Raw genomic sequence first — 19,705 nt, 5'->3', positions numbered from 1 at the left:
TGGCTCAGAGAACCAGGTCCTGCAGGGGGTGGGCTAAGGTTCCACCTGCCTCCTGGCCTCCACCGCTGAGCCCCTGGCTACTCTGGCTGCTATGGTAATTAGGGTTCCTGCCTATGGAGTGGGCCTGGGCTCTACCATTTTAACTGAGCTGAAGAAACCTCACTCCGAGCTTCCCTTTCCTCATGTGTAAGACAATGAATTCTCCCAGACACCAAGTAGGTGCTTGATAAAGTGATAGTAATTAAAACAGCATGCTGGAACTTCCCTGGTGGCGCGGTGGTTAAGAATCCGCCTGCCAATGCAGGGGCCACGGGTTCAAGCCCTGGTCCGGGAAGATCCCACACGCCGCAGAGCAACTAAGCCCATGCGCCACAACTACTGAGCCTGCGCTCTAGAGCCCGTGAGCCACAACTACTGAAGCCCGCGTGCCTAAGAGCCCATGCTCCACAACAAGAGAAGCCACCACAATGAGGAACCTGCACACCGCAACGAAGAGCAGCCCCTGCTTGCTGCAACTAGAGAAAGCTCACACGCAGCAACGAAGACCCAATGCAGCCAAAAATAAATAAATAAATTTATTAAAAAAAAAAAAACCAAACAGCATGCCATCTCCCAAGAATACACAAACAGAAAGAATCCAGAGACATCCCTTCCCCCACCAAAAAAAGAGGCCCAGAAGAGGTGGGATTTGTCTAAAACACAGGGTATCCCAACCTTGGCCCTCCTGACTTTTTTTTTTTTTTCAAAACACAGATTGGGACTTGAACCCACGTTCTTTTTTTTTTTTTTTTTAAACAATTGACTATTATTTAAATTATGTTTGTTTGTTTGTTTGTTTGTTTATGGCTGTGTTAGGTCTTCGTTTCTGTGCGAGGGCTTTCTCTAGTTGTGGCAAGTGGGGGCCACTCTTCATCACGGTGCACAGGCCTCTCACTATCGTGGCCTCTCTTGTTGCGGAGCACAGGCTCCAGACGCGCAGGCTCAGTAATTGTGGCTCACGGGCCTAGCTGCTCCGCGGCATGTGGGATCTTCCCAGACCAGGGCTCGAACCCGTGTCCCCTGCATTGGCAGGCAGACTCTCAACCACTGCGCCAACAGGGAAGCCCCCCTCCTGACTTTTGAGACCAAGTTACTCCTTGCAGTGGGGGCCGTCCTGTGCACCGTAGGGTGTCAGGCAGCATCCCTGCGCTCCAGCCACAAGATTCCAGGAGCACCTCCCCCTCCAGTTGTGGTAATCAAACATATCTCCAGAATTTGTCAACCAACAACAGTGCCCCTGTAAGAACCCCTGGTTTAAATTAAAGGTGGGCTCACAAACCAGTGGGGAAAGGACCAAAGGTGCAGCAACTGAGGGGACAAATCTCCTCCCACCGGCCACACAAACCACGGGTAAACCTAGATATACATACATTAGAATAAAATATAGAGGACCAAGAGCACAGCCACGGAGCAGGGAAATCCAGAGAAATCTGGATTCAAAAAAAAAAAAGATTCAAAATAAAAATCATCTTCGTGACAAAAGCAACTCAAAACCAAGTTATAAGGTAAAATGGGACAGTAAGAGGTACTAACTTGCTGTGTGGTGTGGAGTGAAGGGGATTCAGTGAACCTGTGGGTGTCAGGCACTCGGCACAGGGCTTTGCATACAGCTGACACAATTATGGCTACTGTAACCAGATGCAACCGTCCTCGGATCCTCGCCTCAACTTCAGTATCGACCTCAGTTGGTTCTCCTCCTCCCCTCCAGGGACGGGGAGCTCACCCCCTATCTGCCTTCTGCTCTGGAAATACTGCCCAAGTAGCCCCTGCATTTTGAGGAGGGAGGGGAACTCGGGAAGAAAGCCTGGACGGCCGACATCCTCAAGTCTCTGTGGGCCAGCCCTGAGGGGGAGGCACTCGACTCAGTTCAGTCTGCACTTGGGGAAACTGAGGCTCAGGGCGGCCCCGCGCTGCGGTCACCCAACACAGGCCTGGAGGCTCAGATTGTCACTTCTTTTTATTGAGTTACAAGTTGAGATGTGCGGGTTCGGTGGTGCCAGCCCCCTCCCAAACCCTCCCTCCTTGGGCCACAATAGCTCCCAGCGCCGAGGAATGGGGGGGTGGTAAGGGGTCTCAGGCATTGGGGCGGGGTCTCGAGGGTCCCTGCGGGGCTCGTGGGTCCCAGGATCAAGCACGGCGAACACGGAAGACAGAGAGCGGGGTGGTGGCCTGCCTCGGCCCTGGCGTTGTGGGGTAGGGGGCTTCTGTACAAGGTCATCCTCCGCGGGGGTCCCGGCTATGGCCCCGAAAAACCGATGGGTCCCGCAGGACTAGCAGAGAGCGGTGTGTCCACCTGGCTCCCACGAACGTCACGTCCTGCCCAGCCGGCCTGGGGGGCGTCTCCCTGACCTGACCCCGCCCGCTGGAGCGAACGGCCCGCCCAGGTAGGTGGTCCGCGCGGCAGACCCAACTCCGGCTCCGGGCTCCTCCTCAGGCTCGTCGGCTCACTAAGCGCTACCCTGCCAGCTCAGCGGCTACTTCTTTTCCTCTGGGGGCGTGGGCAGGGGCTCGGGCAGGGCCTTGGGCGAGGGCTCGGGCTCCCAGAGCAGGAATTCGTGGAGCAGCGTGTTGACTGTTTCCGGACACTCCAGCATCACCATGTGGCTGCCTTCATCGATGAGCTTCAGGAAGGCCAGGAGCAGGATCTGCGGAGGACGCGGGCTCAGGGCAGGCAGAGACAGGACGACGGAGCTCGGGGCCAGGCTGCCCTGGGACGCCCCCGCCCCCCCATCTATGCATGGCCTCCAACATCAGGAAGTCCTTCTTGCAATCTACCCTATATTCCTCCACTTCCACCCAAGGGGGATCTGGAAGATGGCCTGTCACCCTGCTGGAGCCCAACTGGATATTCATTCATTCCCCGTTTATTAAGTGCCTACCATACGTCCAGAGCAGGATTTCTCAACCCAGGCACTAATGCCATTTGGGGTGGGATCATTCTCTGGGATGGGGACTGTTCCATGCACTGTAGGATGTTGAGCAGCATCTCTGGCTTTCGATCCACTAGAGGCCAGTAATAGCATCCCACTCCCCCGCCACAGTGTGACAATTTAAAATCTCTCCAGGGACTTCCCTGCTGGCGCAGTGGTTAAGAATCTGCCTGCCAATGCAGGGGATACAGGCTCGAGCCCTGATCCTAGTTCGCTCACCATGGATCAAACCTGTGCCCCCTGCAGTGGAAGCACGGAGTCCTAACCACTGGACCGCCAGGGAAGTCCCATGAAGAGTGCCTTTTAACGTGCAGTGGGGACAGCACATAAACCTACCACCTGTCCAAGGCAGCCCCACTTTCTGGAGTCCACCTTTGACTCTCCATCTAAGCTCTGACGTCCCTGGGGCTGGAGCACAAGGCAGAGTCCCCCTGGACTGTGCAAGGGGGATTTGAAGGGTGTGGTGGCCGGAGTGCCATACCTCAGCCATGCGCTGGTCTTCCTCCACCGGCACAAACTTGTCGTGCATGCCATGGACGAGCAGGACGGGCACGGTGAGCTCGGCATGGTAGACCTCATCGCCCTCGGGCCAGTACTGGCCACTCATCATGGCCCGAAGCACAAAGGAAGACACATTGAACGCATTGCCCTCCTTCAGCAGCTGCTTCTCTTTGGCCCCTTGTCGGGCGAAGCCAGCCCTGGGGGTGGGGAGGCACTGCTGGAGCCCTCATGCCAGCTCAGCCACCAGGGGTGCCCCCATGCCAGCCCCAGCCATATAGCTTCCCCTCCCATCCACCTTGGGGAGATGCCAGGGCAGGGCCAGCTCACTCACTTGAGGAAGCTCCAAGCCAGACAGGGTGACAGGCAGTGCAGGACGCACGTGGGCATGTTGAAGATGGAGCAGAAGCTGGGCTCCAGTGCCGTGGGGCCCCCGCCGTTGATCATGATCATCTTGTGCACCAGGTCGGGGTACTCATGCGCCAGGAACGTGCAGAAGGAGACACTGCCCCATGGGTGGGTGGTGGGGAGGGTTGAAGGGCAGTGGTCAGCAGGATACAAGCAGTGAAGGGGTTAATGCCCTCCCCTCATCCAGAGGCATATCCTTGAAGGCCAAGATTTTTCCCCTGGGGTCCATGGACACCAAATGGGGGTGAGGGATGGGTGGGGCATCTCAAATGCCCTGAAATTGTGAGACTGTGTGTGTGTGTGTGTGTGTGTGTGTGTGTGTGTGTGTGTGTGTGTGTGTTGAGGGTGGATTTTTTTTCTTTTGGAGAAAGGATCCAAATACAGAAGTTTTATCAGATCCTCAAAGTCATCATAACCCCCAAAGGAGTAAGAATTACTTATTGCCAAGTGTTAGGAAAGCTATTTGATTAAACAAACCCTTTGGCTTCTCAGAGAAGGTCCCTGTTTCCAGCGTATCCCTTCCCTTTAAGGATCTTCTCTCATTGGCCCCTGGGTGTGGCACATCTGCCTGCCTTATGCAAGGTGGAAGGGTGCAGGTACCTCTCCTCATTCCCCCTAAAGCAGAGTTTTTTTTGCAAACTATGGCCTGTGGGCTAGCTGCTTGTTTTTGTAAACTTAAGTTTACAATCTTGTAAATGTGTAAAATATTTTATAAATAAAGATTTATTAGAATAAAACCATGCCCATTTGTTTACAATTATGTCTGCTTTCTTTCTACAACAGTAGACATGTGAAGTTTCAACAGAGATCAACCATTATGGCCTGCAAACCTAAAATATTTACTATTTGGCTCTTTAAGAAAAAGTTTGCCAACCCTTGCTGAAAAGAGGGACAGGATACAAGCAGGAGTCAGGTGGACTGGACTGTCCCAGTGACTCACTGTGTGCCCTTGGGCAAATTGCTTAACCTCTCTGAGCTACCATCTCCACATTTGTGACATAGTAACTGTGCTGACCTCATAGCATTGTTATGGGATCACAGGAATTTCCACAGGTGGGTGCTCATTTAATTGGAGGAATCATTTAGCATAAGCATCCACTTTGAGGTATGTTTTCATATAAGCAAATAGGAGCTATGCTACTTCCCAGTCTGGCTTCCTTTCTTTTGGAAACTTATGTAACATTTCTTTTTCTTGTCTAGTTGCATGGGCTACAACTGCTAAAACAGTGGTTCTCAACCTGGCTGGCTGATCAGATCCTGCCTTTCCTCCTGGGTAAAGGACAGAATGGTACCACTTGGCAGTGATCAGGCACCCAGGCCCAGAGCCTTCCATGGCGTGGGCTCTCATCTAAATGATAGGTGGTATTATCTGTCACCCCTGTAAGGAAGAGTGAATTATAGCAACCTGTGCTCTTGTAAACAAAAATTATGGGATTCCAATTAGTCTTTCCTTGGAGCCCTTGGGGTCTCCAGAGCAACCAATTTTTGAACTTAGTTGAAGACAATGGTTCTCAGCTAGGGGTGATTCTGCCTACCAGAGGACCTTTGGCACTATCTGAAGGCATTTTTGATTGTCATGATCATCACTAGACCATTGTGCTAGTGGCATCTAATCGGTAGAGGACAGAGACGTTGCTAAACATCCTACAGTGCACAAGAAAGCCCCTCACAGAAAAGAATTACCTGACCCAAAATGTCAATAGTTCAGGGATTGAGATACTGCTTTAAAACAATGTGAAACAATAGCATTGGTGGCAGGAATCCCTGTTTTGTTGCAGATGTTAGTGGGATTTTTCAAGAAGGGAAATCAGTATTTTGTGAGTGGGTGTCCAGTTCCTGCCAGTCCCCACCCCTCACCCTCGTCCCCACCCCAGTGTTGGCTCACCCGTAAGAATGCCCAATGAGCACGTTTCGCTTCTTGGCATAGCGCTTGAAGATGGCACGCATGTCCTCTGCCAGTGCATAGAAGGTGTAGGCGGCGGCCACCTGGGGCGCTGAGCTGGCCCCGTGGCCGGCCAGGTCGGGCGCCACCACCTCGTAGCCCAGGCGCACAAAGAAGTCCAGCTGTTCCTTCCAGATGGCCAGGGAACCGCCGACACCGTGGATGAAAAAGAGCACCACATCGGCCTGGGCGCCCTTGCAGCTGGTGATGCGCTTCTCACAGTCAATGTGGATGGTCCGCTTGGGGCGTCGGGCTCGCCGCCGTCGTCCGCCACTGCCACTCCCAGCACTGCCTGGGCCCGAGCGGCTATCGCTGCCCGCTGGGTCAGCCAGCTCTACCTCGAGGGCGGCTGGTGGCTCCCCAGAGCCGTTCTGCCCGTGCAGGAGGTCAGCTCGTGGTGCCCGGCCCAGGTTCTCCACCAGTAACCGCCCGTTGCGGTACACGGTGATTCTGCGCTGGCAGTGGACCAAGCCAGATTGGTCCCCCTGGGCGGCGTCTGACAGTGGTGGAGGTGGGGTGGGGAGCGGAGCGGGTCCAGCATGCTTCACCCTCAGCACGCGGCCAGGCTTGACCTCCACAAAGGTGTAGCCATCACTGGACTCCACACTCTCCAGCGGCCCCACAGCATTGGGTGGCGCGCCCAGCAGGCAGCAAAAGATCCTATCGGTCACCCCGGTCAGCATGGTGTGTCCTGTGAGTGGGGTCGTGACAGCCAGGTCAGAGGCCATCTAAACAGGGAGCCTTCCACTCCCATAGCACCCACTCCCCACACCTGGGTCAGGTGAGTTGCACTGCGAGGCCCCATCTAGGCTCCAGTTTGGGGGTGGCCAGAACCAGCCACGCACTGAGATGTTTTGTCTGGTCAGTGCCTGTGTGGCGTTTGGCCACCCTTCTGGGCCAGCCTAGTCTATCCTAGAGAGAAGGTCGTGGCTGACACCAAGAGGCATTCATTGGGGGTGGCTTCCCGGAGGAGGGGACATTGTGGCCCATCCTTGAGAACCCTGCAGCTCAGGTTTATAGCAGTTATGCCTTCCTAAACCCATTCATTCATTCGTCCACTCATTCATTCATGCACTGTTTCCTTAATTCACTTTCACTAAACCAGCATATCCTGAGGGCTCCAAAGGCATCTAAAAAGGTGCAGATCCCAATGAGCCCCCATTCCAGGCCTCTAAACCTGGCTTCTGAAAGGTGAGACCCTGGGAGAGGGGTTTCAGGACTGAGCTCCAGAAGCCCTTGCCCAACTCCCCAAGACCATGGGTGCAATGGGTCTGTTTCACAGACCTACAAGCTGAGGCTCAGACACTCTGGGAAGAAGGTGCTCTGTCCCCACTGCTCAGTACCTTGGGTTCTGGGGAATCTGGCACACAGCCCCCAGTGGTGGAGATGAGGATGGAGAAGGTAAAGCCCTGGCTGGGGGCCTCCAGGCCTCCATCCCGGTCCCTGGGCCACGGCCCCCACTCCGTGTCCATGGCAACTGCAGGCAGTTACATAACTCGAGGGGGATACCCGCGCAGCGCACCCCCATTGTTTAGGCCCTGGTGATGGGACCAAGCTCTCCCCGTCCCCATCCTGGGCTCCGCGGGGATAATGAACGCCGAACACCCGGCCTGCAGTGGCCCGTACTTGCTGAGGAAGGGGGAGCAGGCCGCGCCCCCCACCTCCGGCGGGGTTCCAACCCAGGATTGCCAAAGGGGGCGCAGATGCGCCACGCCAGACCCCCTCCACAGAGCCAGGCCCCCGCCTCCTGGGTGCCCGTCAACCCTGCGGCGGGGTCGAGGGCCACTGGGGCTCCGCGGCTTCCTAAGGGCTTTGTGGACACCCCCCCCTCCAAAGTGAAAGACCCAGGGGCCTCAGTGTCCCCTTCCCACGGCCCGGTCCCTGCTCACCTCATCGAGGGCCCTGGGGCCCGGGGCAGGGCAAAGGGGTCCCGGGCGGAGAAGCCGGCGTCCGCCTGCGGGCGCCGTTTACATGGTGGCGCGGGGTCGGGCCGGGCGCGTTTAAGCGGGCGGGCGCGGACCCAGGGCGGTCAGTGCGGGGACATCCCGCTACCGCCTAGCGAGACAGCCCTTTAAGTGTCTCCCCGTGGGGGGGGGGGGGGGGCGGGACCGCGCGCCGACTGACTGGAGCCTCGGCCAATCGCAGCTGCATAATGACCTGGCCTACTTAGACTGCCAATCAGAGGCGGCAACTTCGGGATCAGGGCGGGCTCTTGTGGCAACGGCCCCGCCTCCCTCAAGGCTTGCGGAGGTGGAGGGAGGGATTGGGCCTGGTTAACCGCCGAGAAGGGGTCGCAACCTGAGGTCTTCCGGGCCCCTCCTGTCTGCAAAGAGGATCTCCTCGGCTAGCCCCTGCCTCCAAACTGCCCTGTCCCCTCCAAACGGAGCCCCCATGCCCCTCTCTCTCTGCTGACCTTTCCGTTCTACAGTCTCCCAGATCTTTGCAATTTCAGGTGGGGAAACTGAGGCTCATAAATGGCACAAGGTCACAAGGCAAGCTGGGGGGCAGAGATGGGACTTGGAACCACGGCTGTGTGATTCCAAGTTCTGCAAATTGTTAAATTCGTTAAACCATTAAACAGATATCTTGGAGCTATGGGTAATTAAGGAATTGGAGTTTCACAGATAGGCCAATTTAACTGGTGACCCTGGTCCCAGCCGGAGCCAGAAAGCCCACGGTTCAAATCCAGCCTCTGCCCTTTGCTGATATGTGACCTTGGGCAAGTCCCTTCCCTGAGACTCCATTTATTTCTCTATGGAATTAATTTCCTCATGAGTTTGCTCAGCAGGGAAAGTGCTCCATACATTATTGGCATTATTATTGTACTGCTGTAGTATTGTAGTGGTTTGCTAAATGATGGTGCAGGTAGGATGGGCTTCAGAGGACAAGGGGTTAATCATCCCTTCCCCACTCCTATCCCCTGGAATTTGCTGCCAGAGCTGGATTAGGTCCAGCCACCCACTCTTGCCCACTCAGGGTGCTCCTGGGAGACTACAGTTTATTAATGCAGAAAAAACTCCCCTACCCCTCCCCAGGCTGGGAGATGCTGGGGTGCCTGCAGGGACTCAGCTGCAAGCCTGGCCCTTGAGGGCGCCCTGGGCTTCAGGGAGAGTCTGGGGAGAGCTGTGTGGGGGCAGTGTTGGGCCAGAGGGAGGGATAGGACTGGGGGAAAGGAGAGTATCTGAGGAGCATTTTAAAAAGATGAATAGGGGAGCACCAGGCAGAAGAGGTTGTAGCTGAAGTTTAGGGTGTGTGTGTGTGTGGCGAGAGCGGGCTTCAAATGCCTGCCAGATATTTTCCCTGGGGCAATGGGGAGCCGTAGAGGGTGTGTAAGAAGGGAAAGGGCTCAGATATGAGTATTAGAAAAATAGGGCCTGAACGGGGGCACCGCCAAGGGCAAGCCTGCAACCGTTGAGTTCTGCAGATTGAGAAACTGAATGACCACCCCAAGGACATCCAGCCAACACCAACTCAGACCTCCTGGGCTCCCCGCCAAGGGGTGGAGACTTGGCTGGGGCTAAAGGAAAGCTTCCAGCCGTGTGCCGTCTGCGTGGCTCCTGCTGGGGGTGGGAAATTCAACCAGCCGTTTCCTGAGGCTGCCACCAGCTGCGCCGCCGTCACCCCAGGGTACCCTCTGTAGATCTACAGGAGAAGGAACTACAACTCCCAGCAGACCCAGGGACATAATGTCTTGTACGCACGCGCATGCAGAGGAGGCGCCGTTCGCCTGTCACCTGCTGGTCCACAAGAAGAACTACACTCTCCTGTGGTCATTTACGCTCACGCCTAAGATGCGGTGCGCCTACGTAGAACTACAACTCCCGCGGCAATGAGGGCTCCGCCTAGAAGAAACTGCATTTCCCAGAAGTCCTCGTTCCGCAGCTGCGGAACCTGTGGGCTTTGGAATAGCTGCCACCGGACGGCGTGCCGGCGGCGGACATGGCTTTCTCGAGCAGATCGGTGGGTCGCCTGTTGGGGCCAGTCAGTGGGTCAGCGGCGCTTTGGGGTGGCAGGTGAGTCCTCAGGGGGACCCCTTCCCAAATCTGGGAGTAAGGGCGGCGTCGGGGGCTGGCCCCAGCTGTTTACCAACCACATGACCTTCCAGTGCCTTGCAAACTCCTCGAGCGTCTTTTGCTGCCAGGCTCCCTCCGGCATTGGTCGGGAAGCCCAAGCTCGGAGAGGTTGGGCGCCACGCAGAAGTAACACAGCGCCCCCTCTAACCTTCCCCGGCAGGTGGCTCCAGCCCCGGGCCTGGCTGGGGCTCCCCGACGCCTGGGGACTCCCCGCCGTGCAGCAGACCCGGGGCAAGGCGCGCGGGAACGAGTATCAGCCGAGCAACATCAAGCGCAAGAACAAGCATGGTTGGATCCGGCGCTTGAGCAAGCCAAACGGCGTCCAGGTCATTCTTCGCCGCATGCACAAGGGTCGAAAATCGTTGAGCCACTGAGCAGCGCGACGCTGCCGGCTGGACCCCCCCCCCCCATTAAAGCATTTTTCCTCGCTGACGACTGGGACTCGGACGGACATGAATCCTCAGATTTCGGGGTTGGCCCAGGGGAAGAATTGTGGGATTAGACTGGAAGAGGGAGTGGGAAGTCAGACCTTGCCAAATGCCTTTTTACGCTTTTGAATTAGGAAGAATTTCGAACATGTGCATCAGTCCACAGAATGGTACAGTGAACGCCCTTGTAACCCAGTACACAGCTCTACCCACAACCTATCCTGCCCTCTCCTGAGGTGCAAATCTCGGGCATCAGGTTATTTCTTCTGTAAATATTTCAGAACTCACTTCTCTAAGATAAGGGCCCTTTAATACATATTCACAAAGCTTTTCACAGCTAAAAAAAAAAAAAAAAAAAAAAACAATTCCTTCATGTCATTAAAAATCTAATAAATGTTCAAATTTTCACTTGTCTTATTATAAAATGTCAATTCTCACAGTTCTAGGAAGGCTTGTGGAGAGGTGGGAGGGGTTTGAATCCTCCACTTGCCCCTTGGGGACGGGTTCTGTGACCTTGAGCAAGATCTTAGCTCTCTGAGGTTCATTTGGTTCCAATAAAATGGGACTTCCCTGGCAGTCCAGTGGTTATGACTCCACGTTTCCACTGCAAGGGGCGCGGGTTCCATCCCTGGTTGAGGAATTAGGATCCTGCTTGCTGCGCGGCCAAAAAAAATAAATAAAGCGGATCCATCCTTAAAATGAGATGTTCATTTCTCCTTTGCTGTGATGTTGGTGTAATAATACTTAGTAGCTTCCACTTAGTAACTTATTGGGTACTTCCTCAATAAGTTCTTGTTCTCTCCAGGCTGTCAGGCTGGTGGTGGTGGTGGTGGTGGTGGGGGCGGTGGCTTGATTCGTACCCAGGCAGTTTGGACACAGTGGAGTCAGGGCTGGGAGGATGATTGTGAGGACCGTGGAGCCCAAAGGAGGCACTGGACTTTGCCCTGGGTAGAACGCAGTCGGGGAAGGCTTCTTAGAGAAGGTGGCAGGGTCTGGGAGGGCCCAAAGGGAGGAGGGATTGGACGGGTCAGGATAAAAGGTGGACGAAGGAGGCCAGAGGGGCCCAGAATTTGGGACCGAGGAGGCGGGACTGGATCCTTGGGATACTGGGGAGCCAAGGGAAGTGTTTCAAAAATGCTCTGTCAGCTTAAAGATATCAAGCGGCTAGTGTGGGAGCAGTTTAGATATGCCGAAACCTAAGGTTGGGACCCCAGGGAGGAGGCTGGGAGTGTAACGGTGGGTCCCTATCCTTCTGAGGCTGCTGTGAGAACCCCATGAGCCACCATATGAAAAAGCTTAGCAAACGCTAGAGAGACCGGTGGGACCTCCGGGTGTTGCAGACTACAAATCCCAAGGGGCTTTGGGGGCGCGGCCTCCGCCCACTTCCGGATTTCGCTGCTCTTCACTTGCAAGTCCCGGGCGGGGTTTTGCTCTCTCAACTGAACTTGACCACGAAGGGAGGCGGCGTGGCGACCAATGGGCGCGTGACTTAGCCGGATCTGGCCAATGGGAATGCGCAAAGACCGCATAACTTGGAGGCAGGGCCAGAGGGCGGACCAACGACTGAAGGGCGGCCGCACCAGCAGTGTGGGCTGTGCCGTGGCTAGAAGTTACTGTGCGGCGGCTGCTAAGGAGGCGGCTGTGGTGGCGGTGGCGGCGGCTGAGGCGGTGGCTGAGGCGGCGACGGAGGAAACAGAAGATGGTGAGGGTGGCCGCCAGGGCCGTACTCCCCCTCCGCTCGACAAAATGGCGCCGCGGGCCCACCCACCTCCAGTAACCCCCGAGGCCCCTCACCGCCCTAGCCGGCCCCCTCGGGCCCGGCCCCGCCCCTCTCTCTGACCTGTCACCTTCGACCCCCCCCCGGACCCTGCTGTGAGCTTCTTGCTGACCGCGTCCTGGCTCCATCTCCGACCCCTGACCCTATCTAGGTTTCCAGGCCCTGACAACTCATTCATTTCCGGGTCGCGGCTCCCCCGGAAATCGCCTGGGGGGGTGGGGATGGGGTCCCCCGAGACCCCCAACTGAGGCCTCGTCCTCCGGGCGCCAGGCCTGGGCCTTTCCTGTTCGGGAAGGTTTGGGAGGCCGGCCTGAGCGTCGGGGCGGGGAGGGGGCTTGACATCGTGACATGCGGGGCTTTATCGCCAAAGGAAGTGCGACATCGCGAACTGCCTTGGTCCCCCAGAGCCCTGACCCCACCTCCAACATTCCTGTCCCGACCAGCTCTAAGAGGGAGCGACTTCATCTCTCCAGTCACCAGGCCCTATCCCTGTTAAATGAGGGTAGCAATAGTCCAGACTTCATAGGGTTGTGATAATTTGGGGAACTGACGTCTTAAAGGGCTTGGGACAGTGAACGCTCAACAGATGAGCTGGGTGACTCGGGGATGGTGACATTCCCTCCCAGCTGTCTCCTCATCTTGAAGTGGGGATAATGCCAACTTTTTGGGAGGTTAACATCCCCCTTGGGCCGCTCACTCATCCTGGGATTTGGGTCTGGTGGTTCTTTGGGGTTTGGGCTCTGCACACAGCCTCACAGTTGTGCTGAAGCCCCCTTCATTTCCTCCACTCTTTGGCATCCCCAGGGCTGACAGAGGTGATGGAAGCTTTTGTCAGGGCAAGTCAAACCCCATTGTTCCTGGACTCAGGGTCCCAGCCCACAAGCCATAGTCCTTGGGATGTGGTGGGGAATAGGTAAAAGACTTCTTGTCAGGAAGGATATGGGAAAGTGGTAAGTGGGTTCCTAGCACGTGGGTCCCCAAGCCTGGGTGTTGTCCTTGACTCCTCGCTGCGACCTCATTGTCCACTCCCAGTTCCTAAGAAGATTCTGTTGGCTCTGCCTCCAAAACGAATTCTGAATCTGTTCGCAGCTCCCCACCCTGGTCCCGGCACTGCCACCTCCCGCCTGAACACCTGCTCCAGCCTCCTCCCTGGTCTTCTTGCCTCCATCCTGCCCCACTGGCAGTTTGTAATTCACCCAGAACCAGAGGGAGCTTTTAAAGATGTCAATCAGATAATACCACTATCTAGCTTACAAAACAGTCTGGGGGCTTCCTGTTGTAACCCCAGTGAAACCCACCTCCCCCCCTCAGCCTCCAAGGTCCCTGCCCAGCTCTGTGACCTCATCTCCACCCTCTGCACCCCTCCCCGCTGTGAGCTCCAGCCACAGTGGCCTTGTTTTCACATCTTCACACTCAGTCCCTGCCACCCCAGGGTCTTTGCACCTGTTACTCCTGCCTGGATTGCTCTTCCTCCTGTGAATAACATCTGCTCAGAGGGTCCCTTCCTGACTGCAGGAGGCCCCCATGCCTCCTCTCTCTGCACACCATTTCTTTTCCTCATCTTGCTTCGATTGGGTCACTGGCAGGCTGCCCACACAGGGACTGGCACACAGATATTCAGTGAGTGTTTGCTGAGGCAATGGACAGCTTCTGGGCCCAGCTGTAGCCAGGATTTGTCTGGCTGAGGTGAGGATTCCTCCCTGTGTCTGAGGCCTGGTTTTCCTGCTTAGCTGACAGGAAGTACTGGCCATGCCCTGTCTGCATTCATTTATTCAGCATACATACATTGATACTAACAGCTGCCCTCAGGGGTGCTCTGGGCAAAGCTCTCTCCCTGTGTTGTCTTACTGAAACCCAGAACAACCCTGGGAGGGGTCCCTCTTGTAAACCTGGTTCACAACTGGGGCGGCCAGACTGGGAGGTCACCTGCCCCGGGTCACACAGCCAGGGAGGGGCCCATCCAGGATTCAGTGCAGGCCTGGGGCTTCGGAACCTCTCACCACTCTGCTGCCCGGCCCCCATGTTAGCCCTGTCAGGGACCCAGGGTTGAGCCAGCCCTGCCCTGCCCTCTGCCTCAGGGAGGTGGCAGTCCAGTGAGGGAACTGGATGTGTAAACAGATGACCTCGTTGGGGTATGAGCGTGGCTCTGGCAGAGGCTCCCTGCTAGAGGCTCCCGAGGTGTGGGGAGAGGGAAGGGGGAGGGGGTGTTTTGAGCTGGCTGGAGAGTTTGGCGGGTGTTTCCCACATGGAGGACGGAGGGACATTCCTGGAGGGTGGCACGGGCTGAGGAGGTGTGTGGCAGGAGGCTGGCGTGGGCCAAGCCGAGCCAGGGCTGCGGAGGGGTTTGAGTTGGGGCAGGGACCCATCCTCTCCTTTAGGTCTCAGGCCTGCATCACTGCATCTGGGCAGTCCTCCCCATCCCCCAGACCAGCCAGCCTTCCCTACCCCCTCCCCCTACTGTCATGGGCCTCACATGGCACCTTGTGGTGCCCTGTCCTCATGGCCACTCTGCATTCACTGCATGGCTCTTTGACGCACACTCGTGTCCCCATGCACTGGGTGTTCCCTGGGGCCAGAAGTAGGTCTGCTGTGGCTCTCCGCAGTGCTCTGGTGCCTGGTGTGGGGCCCACCACACAGCTGGGTCCTGAGAACACCTTGCCGGATGGATGAAGCTAGCCCCATAGTCTGGGGCTGAGCTGAGGCAGGGGTCCTGGGACAGGGGAGGCAGGTTTGAGGGACTCTGAGCTGGCTCTGGGGCCGTAGGTCACCCAGATGTGAGGGCCACCTCCTGGGTGGGAGCAGGAGGCCCATCCACGTTCCAGCTCCCCTGGCTCACCCATCCCGCTAGGGTCTTGCTGGGGCCCAGCAGAGAAGGGGTTGGGCCCCACAGGGGTGAGGACGCCTGTTTCCGCCGGCACCAGAGGGTGATGGGGGATCCCCTGAACAGCGGCTTCCCCGAGAGCGCAGCGCCTGGGTCAGGCATGGCGATGGAGCACCCGAGGGAGGGTTCACGTAGCCTGTAGGCTCTGAGCCCTCGGCTTTCAGGCAGGAAGCAGAGGCACTGGCATCACAGAACAGGAGCTTGGCCTCTGAGGTTCGGCAAACCTGGGTTCAGTCAGCTTCCTTGTTTTCTCGTTGGGGCTGGGGGACCTCAGGTGAGTGTTACGTGATCTTTTTGCCTCAGTTTCCTCGTCTGTATGATGGGGTGACTCCAGCTTGGGAAACCCCTGGTCCTCCCCAGCTCTCCCTCTCCGGGCCTGACGACAGCGTTGCCCTCCTGCTCTGCTGGGAAGTCACTCCCTGCCCCAAGTTCTCAGCCTTCATCCCTCCCCGGGGTTCTTGTGCCTCAGTTTCCTGAGGCGGACACAGCTCCCCTTGGCCTTTATTCACCCCCATCTTGTGGCAGAGACCTGCCCTCCACCCAGAGTCAGGGTCTTCCCCTTCCAGAGCTCTCTCCCTTCCTTGCCCACTTGGTGCCAGAGCGTCAGAGAAAAATGACTTTCCAAGAGTCAGAGCTGTGAATGAATCTGTCGCTGGCTCCCTGGCACCTTGCGGGCCTGAAACCTCTGGGGCCTGACCCCTGCCCCAGGCAGCGGGGGCAGGGAGGAGCCAGCCTGCTTCCTTTAGGCTTCTGGCCCTCCCGCCACTGGGAGGCATTCTCCCCGTACAGGGCAGCCTTTGGATGTGGGGACCCCAGGAGCAGCCCTCGAGCCAACCCTGGTCCACACAGTGTTTGCTGAAGAGCTCAGCCAGTTTTAAAAAGCTGGCACTGGAACTTCCCTGGTGGGCCAGTAATTAAGACTCTGAACTTCCAATGCAGGGGACACGGGTTCGATCCGTGGTTGGGGAACTAGGATCCTACGTGCCACATGGCGCAGCCAAAAAAAAAAAAAAAGAAAAAAGCTGGCACTGACACACTGAAACTTGGGTTTCTGAGTTTTCTCAGGATTCGGAAGCTCGGTTGACCCCAGGCTTCGGGTCCTGTGTCCCAGCAGCCCCTGTGTCCCAGCTGCTGTTTCCCCTTCACCCAGCCTCCTGCTCCCCCACCCCCATGTATTGTCACATGGACCCTCAGTGTTTCTTAGGGTGGACAAGTCTCCATCCCAGGCTCTATCAAAGGTGCATAAATGGAGGTGAGACCACGAGTTCAGTATTCAGCTAGCACAGAGGACAGGTCTGCAGTTGGAAGGGCCCGGGTCCGGCTCCCCACCCCGCTGCTTGCTCCTGACTTGATGCAAGTGTCCTGTCCTGTTTGAGCCTCGGTTTCCCCGCTCCTTGCCTGGTGACAGGTTTATTGTGAGGACCCTGTGGGAGATCATACCCTTACTCTGGGGTTGGTTACTTCGTTCTGGTCATAAGAGTGGACACATCAGGTGGCCAACTCAAGGGGGAGTTCTAGAAAACTTGAATGACAGAACAGAAAGATGGAAACCGGAAGTCGCCCGGTAGGTAGCCCACCCGGTCACAGGTGCTCCAGGGGTGGCCCAGCCTGCTGCCTGATTTCTCACTTACCATCTTCCCTGTCTTCTAGGCAGATTTTTTGAAAGGACTGCCTGTCTACAACAAAAGCAATTTTAGTCGATTTCATGCCGACTCCGTGTGCAAAGCCTCGGTGAGTACGTGGGCCGTGAGCTGCCCTCGGGGAAAGGGCCGGGGGTGGTGTGCAGCCCCCAGGTTGGGGTCTTGCCAGAAAGAGGGGCCGAGCTCCAAACCCAGCCCCACTTGAAATCCTCACACGTCTTTTGATCTGCATTGGAGGGCGGGTGCCGAGTTGAGGGGTGAGGGGACCCCAGACCTGTCTACTCTCCTAACCCACGCCTTCCCAACCCTCCCACAGAACCGACGTCCCTCAGTCTACCTGCCCACTCGGGAGTACCCGTCCGAACAGAGTAAGTGGCCTCTGTTGTTCTGTCCCATCCCGGCTGCCGAGGGGAAGGGCCAGAGGGTGGTGCAGGAGGTGACCTGTGGGGAGCTGGGCAGCTCCCAGCCCTTGGGAGCAGCGGGAAGCCTGGCTTTCCCTGGGACCCTCCTGATGTCCACGCCGGCATCCACGTCCAGCCCTGCGGGGTCCCAAGCTGGCCCTCGTCTGCCGCTCGCTGGCCCTCACCCCCACCCCCGCATCAAGTCAGGCCTCCCCTGCTGGCTCCCTGTCACAGGTCTCGAGACTTGTGCCATGGGGTGGGGGACCCAGCCCCGCCTGGGGTGGGCAGCTTGGGGAGGGGGCGTCTAGGCAGAGGGAGCTGCAGGGAAAGGCCTGGAGCCTACAGAGCAGGGGGATCTCAAGGTTATTTATTGTGGTCACGGTGTTTTCTTTCAACCGTGAAAAAATCCTGGACTCTGCTGGGTGCGTTCTGTGGTCACTGGGGCACAGCATGTGGATCTGTGCTCCTGGTCTGTCTGGGAAAACACCCACGTGACCTGGCATGCTGGGGCTCATTCCCCTGCCTGAGGGTGGAATCCGAGCTCAGCTTAAGACTCGGCCTCTCTCTGGGAAGCAGGGACCCTGTCAGGGCAGCCAGCTTGGGCTCATGGTAGTGGCCTGTGCTCAGGAGGGAGAATGCTTGGCTTCCTGAAATCTCCTCCAGGGTTGGGGGTGGTGACTTGAGTCACACAAAGGCCACCCAGGGCAGGGACAGCCCAGAGGCCAGGAAGGGGTAAGCTCGTCCTGGGAGACAGTGCAGGCTGGGATGGGGGCTGGGCCGCCTGCAGCTGGCTCCCCACAGCTTCTTCCTGCAACTTTGTCTGTCTTTCCTTCTCAGTTATTGTGACAGAAAAAACAAACATTCTTTTGCGCTACTTACATCAGCAATGGGACAAAAAGGTAAGGCACGTGGGGTTCGAGTGCTGGGACTCAGGGAAGGAACACAGCGCCCAGCAGGGGGCTCTGAGTAGTGGAAGGACACCGGTGGCTGGGAGACTGGGTGTTCGAGTGGGGCCTTGAGGGCTGAATAGGAGTTTGCTAGGTGATTCAGGAGAAGGAAGAATGCTCTAGAGGAATGGCTGTGCAGAGGCCACAGGGCTCTAGTGCTCAGGGACAGGCAGGGGCTTGGTAAGCTGTACTGAGGCCCGGCTCCCCACAGTTTGTGGGGAGCACGCCCTGGTGGCAGATAGACTTCAGTGTTGTTACTTGGAGTCTTTGTTCAACGATGAAAAGTATACAGGATTAAAAATCCAGGCCCTACTAGGATGCGTAGCTGCTGTGAAAAGTCGTCGCCCCTGTCCTTCCCATAAGAGGCCACCTTTCTGACAGGATATTTTTTCTTTTTCTTTCTTGAAAATCTGCACGTGTAGTTTTGCCGTGTGGTCAGATTGTTTTTTCCCCATAATGGTGGACATTGGACAGTGACCTGCTCTGGGCCAGGTTGGAGGGGGACCCCATGATGAAGTGACTGCTCAGAAAACCCCAGCTCCTGGCCGCCCCCACCCCACAAGCCTTGATTCCCACCATGGAGGAAAGGAGGTTTTCCCAAATCAGCACGCTTTTCTCTTCTGTGGCAATTTGGGGGCTTCCCCGGGTGGCTCTTGAGTGCCCTTTGCCCTCCGGCAGGGTGGATGGCTTCTCTGAGTGAGAAATGCTGTGTGAGGGTCACTGAGAGTTGTGGTGACTCCTTGAAGTGCTTGTCACAGGCTGGTGTCCCCAGGGGACCATGGCTTGGTGGGGCAGGTCCAGGGGGCAGAAGGGGCTGCCCAGCCACGGGCCCTGGGTTGACTGCCCGCCTCCAGGCCCGGCGCTGTGATGTGCTGGAGCCCCAGGGCCAGCCTCAGATTTCAGGAGCTCCCCCAGCATGAAGACTCACAACCCCTCCGCTTCCCCTGCCCCCCAGAATGCCGCCAAGAAGAGAGACCAGGAGCAAGTGGACCTCGAGGGTGAGAGCTCGGCGCCGCCCCGCAAGGTCGCACGGACCGACAGCCCGGACATGCACGAGGACACTTAAGACTCACACTCCCCCACAGGCGCCTCCTGTCTCGTCTGCTCCTCGCCCGCCCGCCCGCCCGCCGTGTGTAAGCGCCCCGCCCCCAGCCCCTCCGCCGGCCCACCCACGCCCCACCGTCCACACCACTTCCAACCTCATAGGAGCCGATGTATTTATTTTCCTTGAGTTTTTATTTATGCTGTAAAATGTACCAAGCGATGGTTAAAGGGGACATCAGACCCAGTAGTGTGATGTTGGTAGATGCTTTTAAAAAAAACAATTGTTACTCACCTCCCCCCCTCCAGTTCCCCCTCCTCTTGCCCCCCAGTTCTCCTCTGGAAAACTGGAGCGTGTCTGCGAGGGTCTAGAGCCAGGCCTCTGCTGCAGCCGGCCAGCAGGGGTGGGGGCCCTTCTCCCGGCTCCCACTGGCTGGTTCGGGCCTTAAAGACTTGCCTTGTCTCGAGTTCCACCGGGACCTATTCTGTGCCCAGACCTTGCTCTGAGCATGCGTAAGGGGGAGAAGTCAGCCCTTCCGGATCTTTCTCTTAAGTCATTTTATCATGGACTAGTGCGTGCTCCGTGTCCACCCCAATAAAAGGATCTTTCCTACCCGACCTCGCGTCTTTGCTCGGCGTGCCTCAGCCCCAGAGGATGGAGCCACTGAGAGTCATCCCATCATTACCAAGAGGAGCCGAG

At 57.1% G+C, this 19,705-nt stretch overlaps 3 protein-coding genes across 3 annotated transcripts; 2 read left to right on the top strand and 1 right to left on the bottom strand.

Annotated features, from left to right (window-relative positions):
• Positions 1-1,978: 1,978 nt before the first annotated feature.
• On the bottom strand, positions 1,979-7,899 carry ABHD8 (abhydrolase domain containing 8). The gene is made up of 5 exons (XM_036847128.1): positions 7,707-7,899; positions 5,761-6,508; positions 3,802-3,972; positions 3,451-3,667; positions 1,979-2,684 (listed from the first exon to the last, which is right to left on the bottom strand). Exons 2-5 carry the CDS (start codon positions 6,498-6,500, stop codon positions 2,514-2,516), a joined length of 1,299 nt encoding a protein of 432 aa, XP_036703023.1. The 5' UTR covers positions 6,501-6,508; positions 7,707-7,899; the 3' UTR covers positions 1,979-2,513.
• Positions 7,900-9,671: 1,772 nt separating this feature from the next.
• MRPL34 (mitochondrial ribosomal protein L34) lies at positions 9,672-10,726 on the top strand. The gene is made up of 2 exons (XM_036845458.1): positions 9,672-9,830; positions 10,051-10,726. Exons 1-2 carry the CDS (start codon positions 9,757-9,759, stop codon positions 10,262-10,264), a joined length of 288 nt encoding a protein of 95 aa, XP_036701353.1. The 5' UTR covers positions 9,672-9,756; the 3' UTR covers positions 10,265-10,726.
• A 1,167-nt stretch (positions 10,727-11,893) lies between these two features.
• On the top strand, positions 11,894-19,623 carry DDA1 (DET1 and DDB1 associated 1). The gene is made up of 5 exons (XM_036847517.1): positions 11,894-12,020; positions 16,627-16,707; positions 16,933-16,984; positions 17,855-17,916; positions 18,920-19,623. The coding sequence occupies exons 1-5, from the start codon at positions 12,018-12,020 to the stop codon at positions 19,028-19,030; spliced, it is 309 nt and encodes a 102-aa protein (XP_036703412.1). The 5' UTR covers positions 11,894-12,017; the 3' UTR covers positions 19,031-19,623.
• The last annotated feature ends 82 nt before the right edge of the window (positions 19,624-19,705 follow it).

Source organism: Balaenoptera musculus, chromosome 3 (genome assembly GCF_009873245.2).
Source record: "Balaenoptera musculus isolate JJ_BM4_2016_0621 chromosome 3, mBalMus1.pri.v3, whole genome shotgun sequence".
NCBI lineage: Eukaryota > Metazoa > Chordata > Mammalia > Artiodactyla > Balaenopteridae > Balaenoptera > Balaenoptera musculus.
The sequence above is the reverse complement of the archived record's forward strand: the minus strand, read 5'-3'. Positions and strand labels throughout refer to the sequence as shown.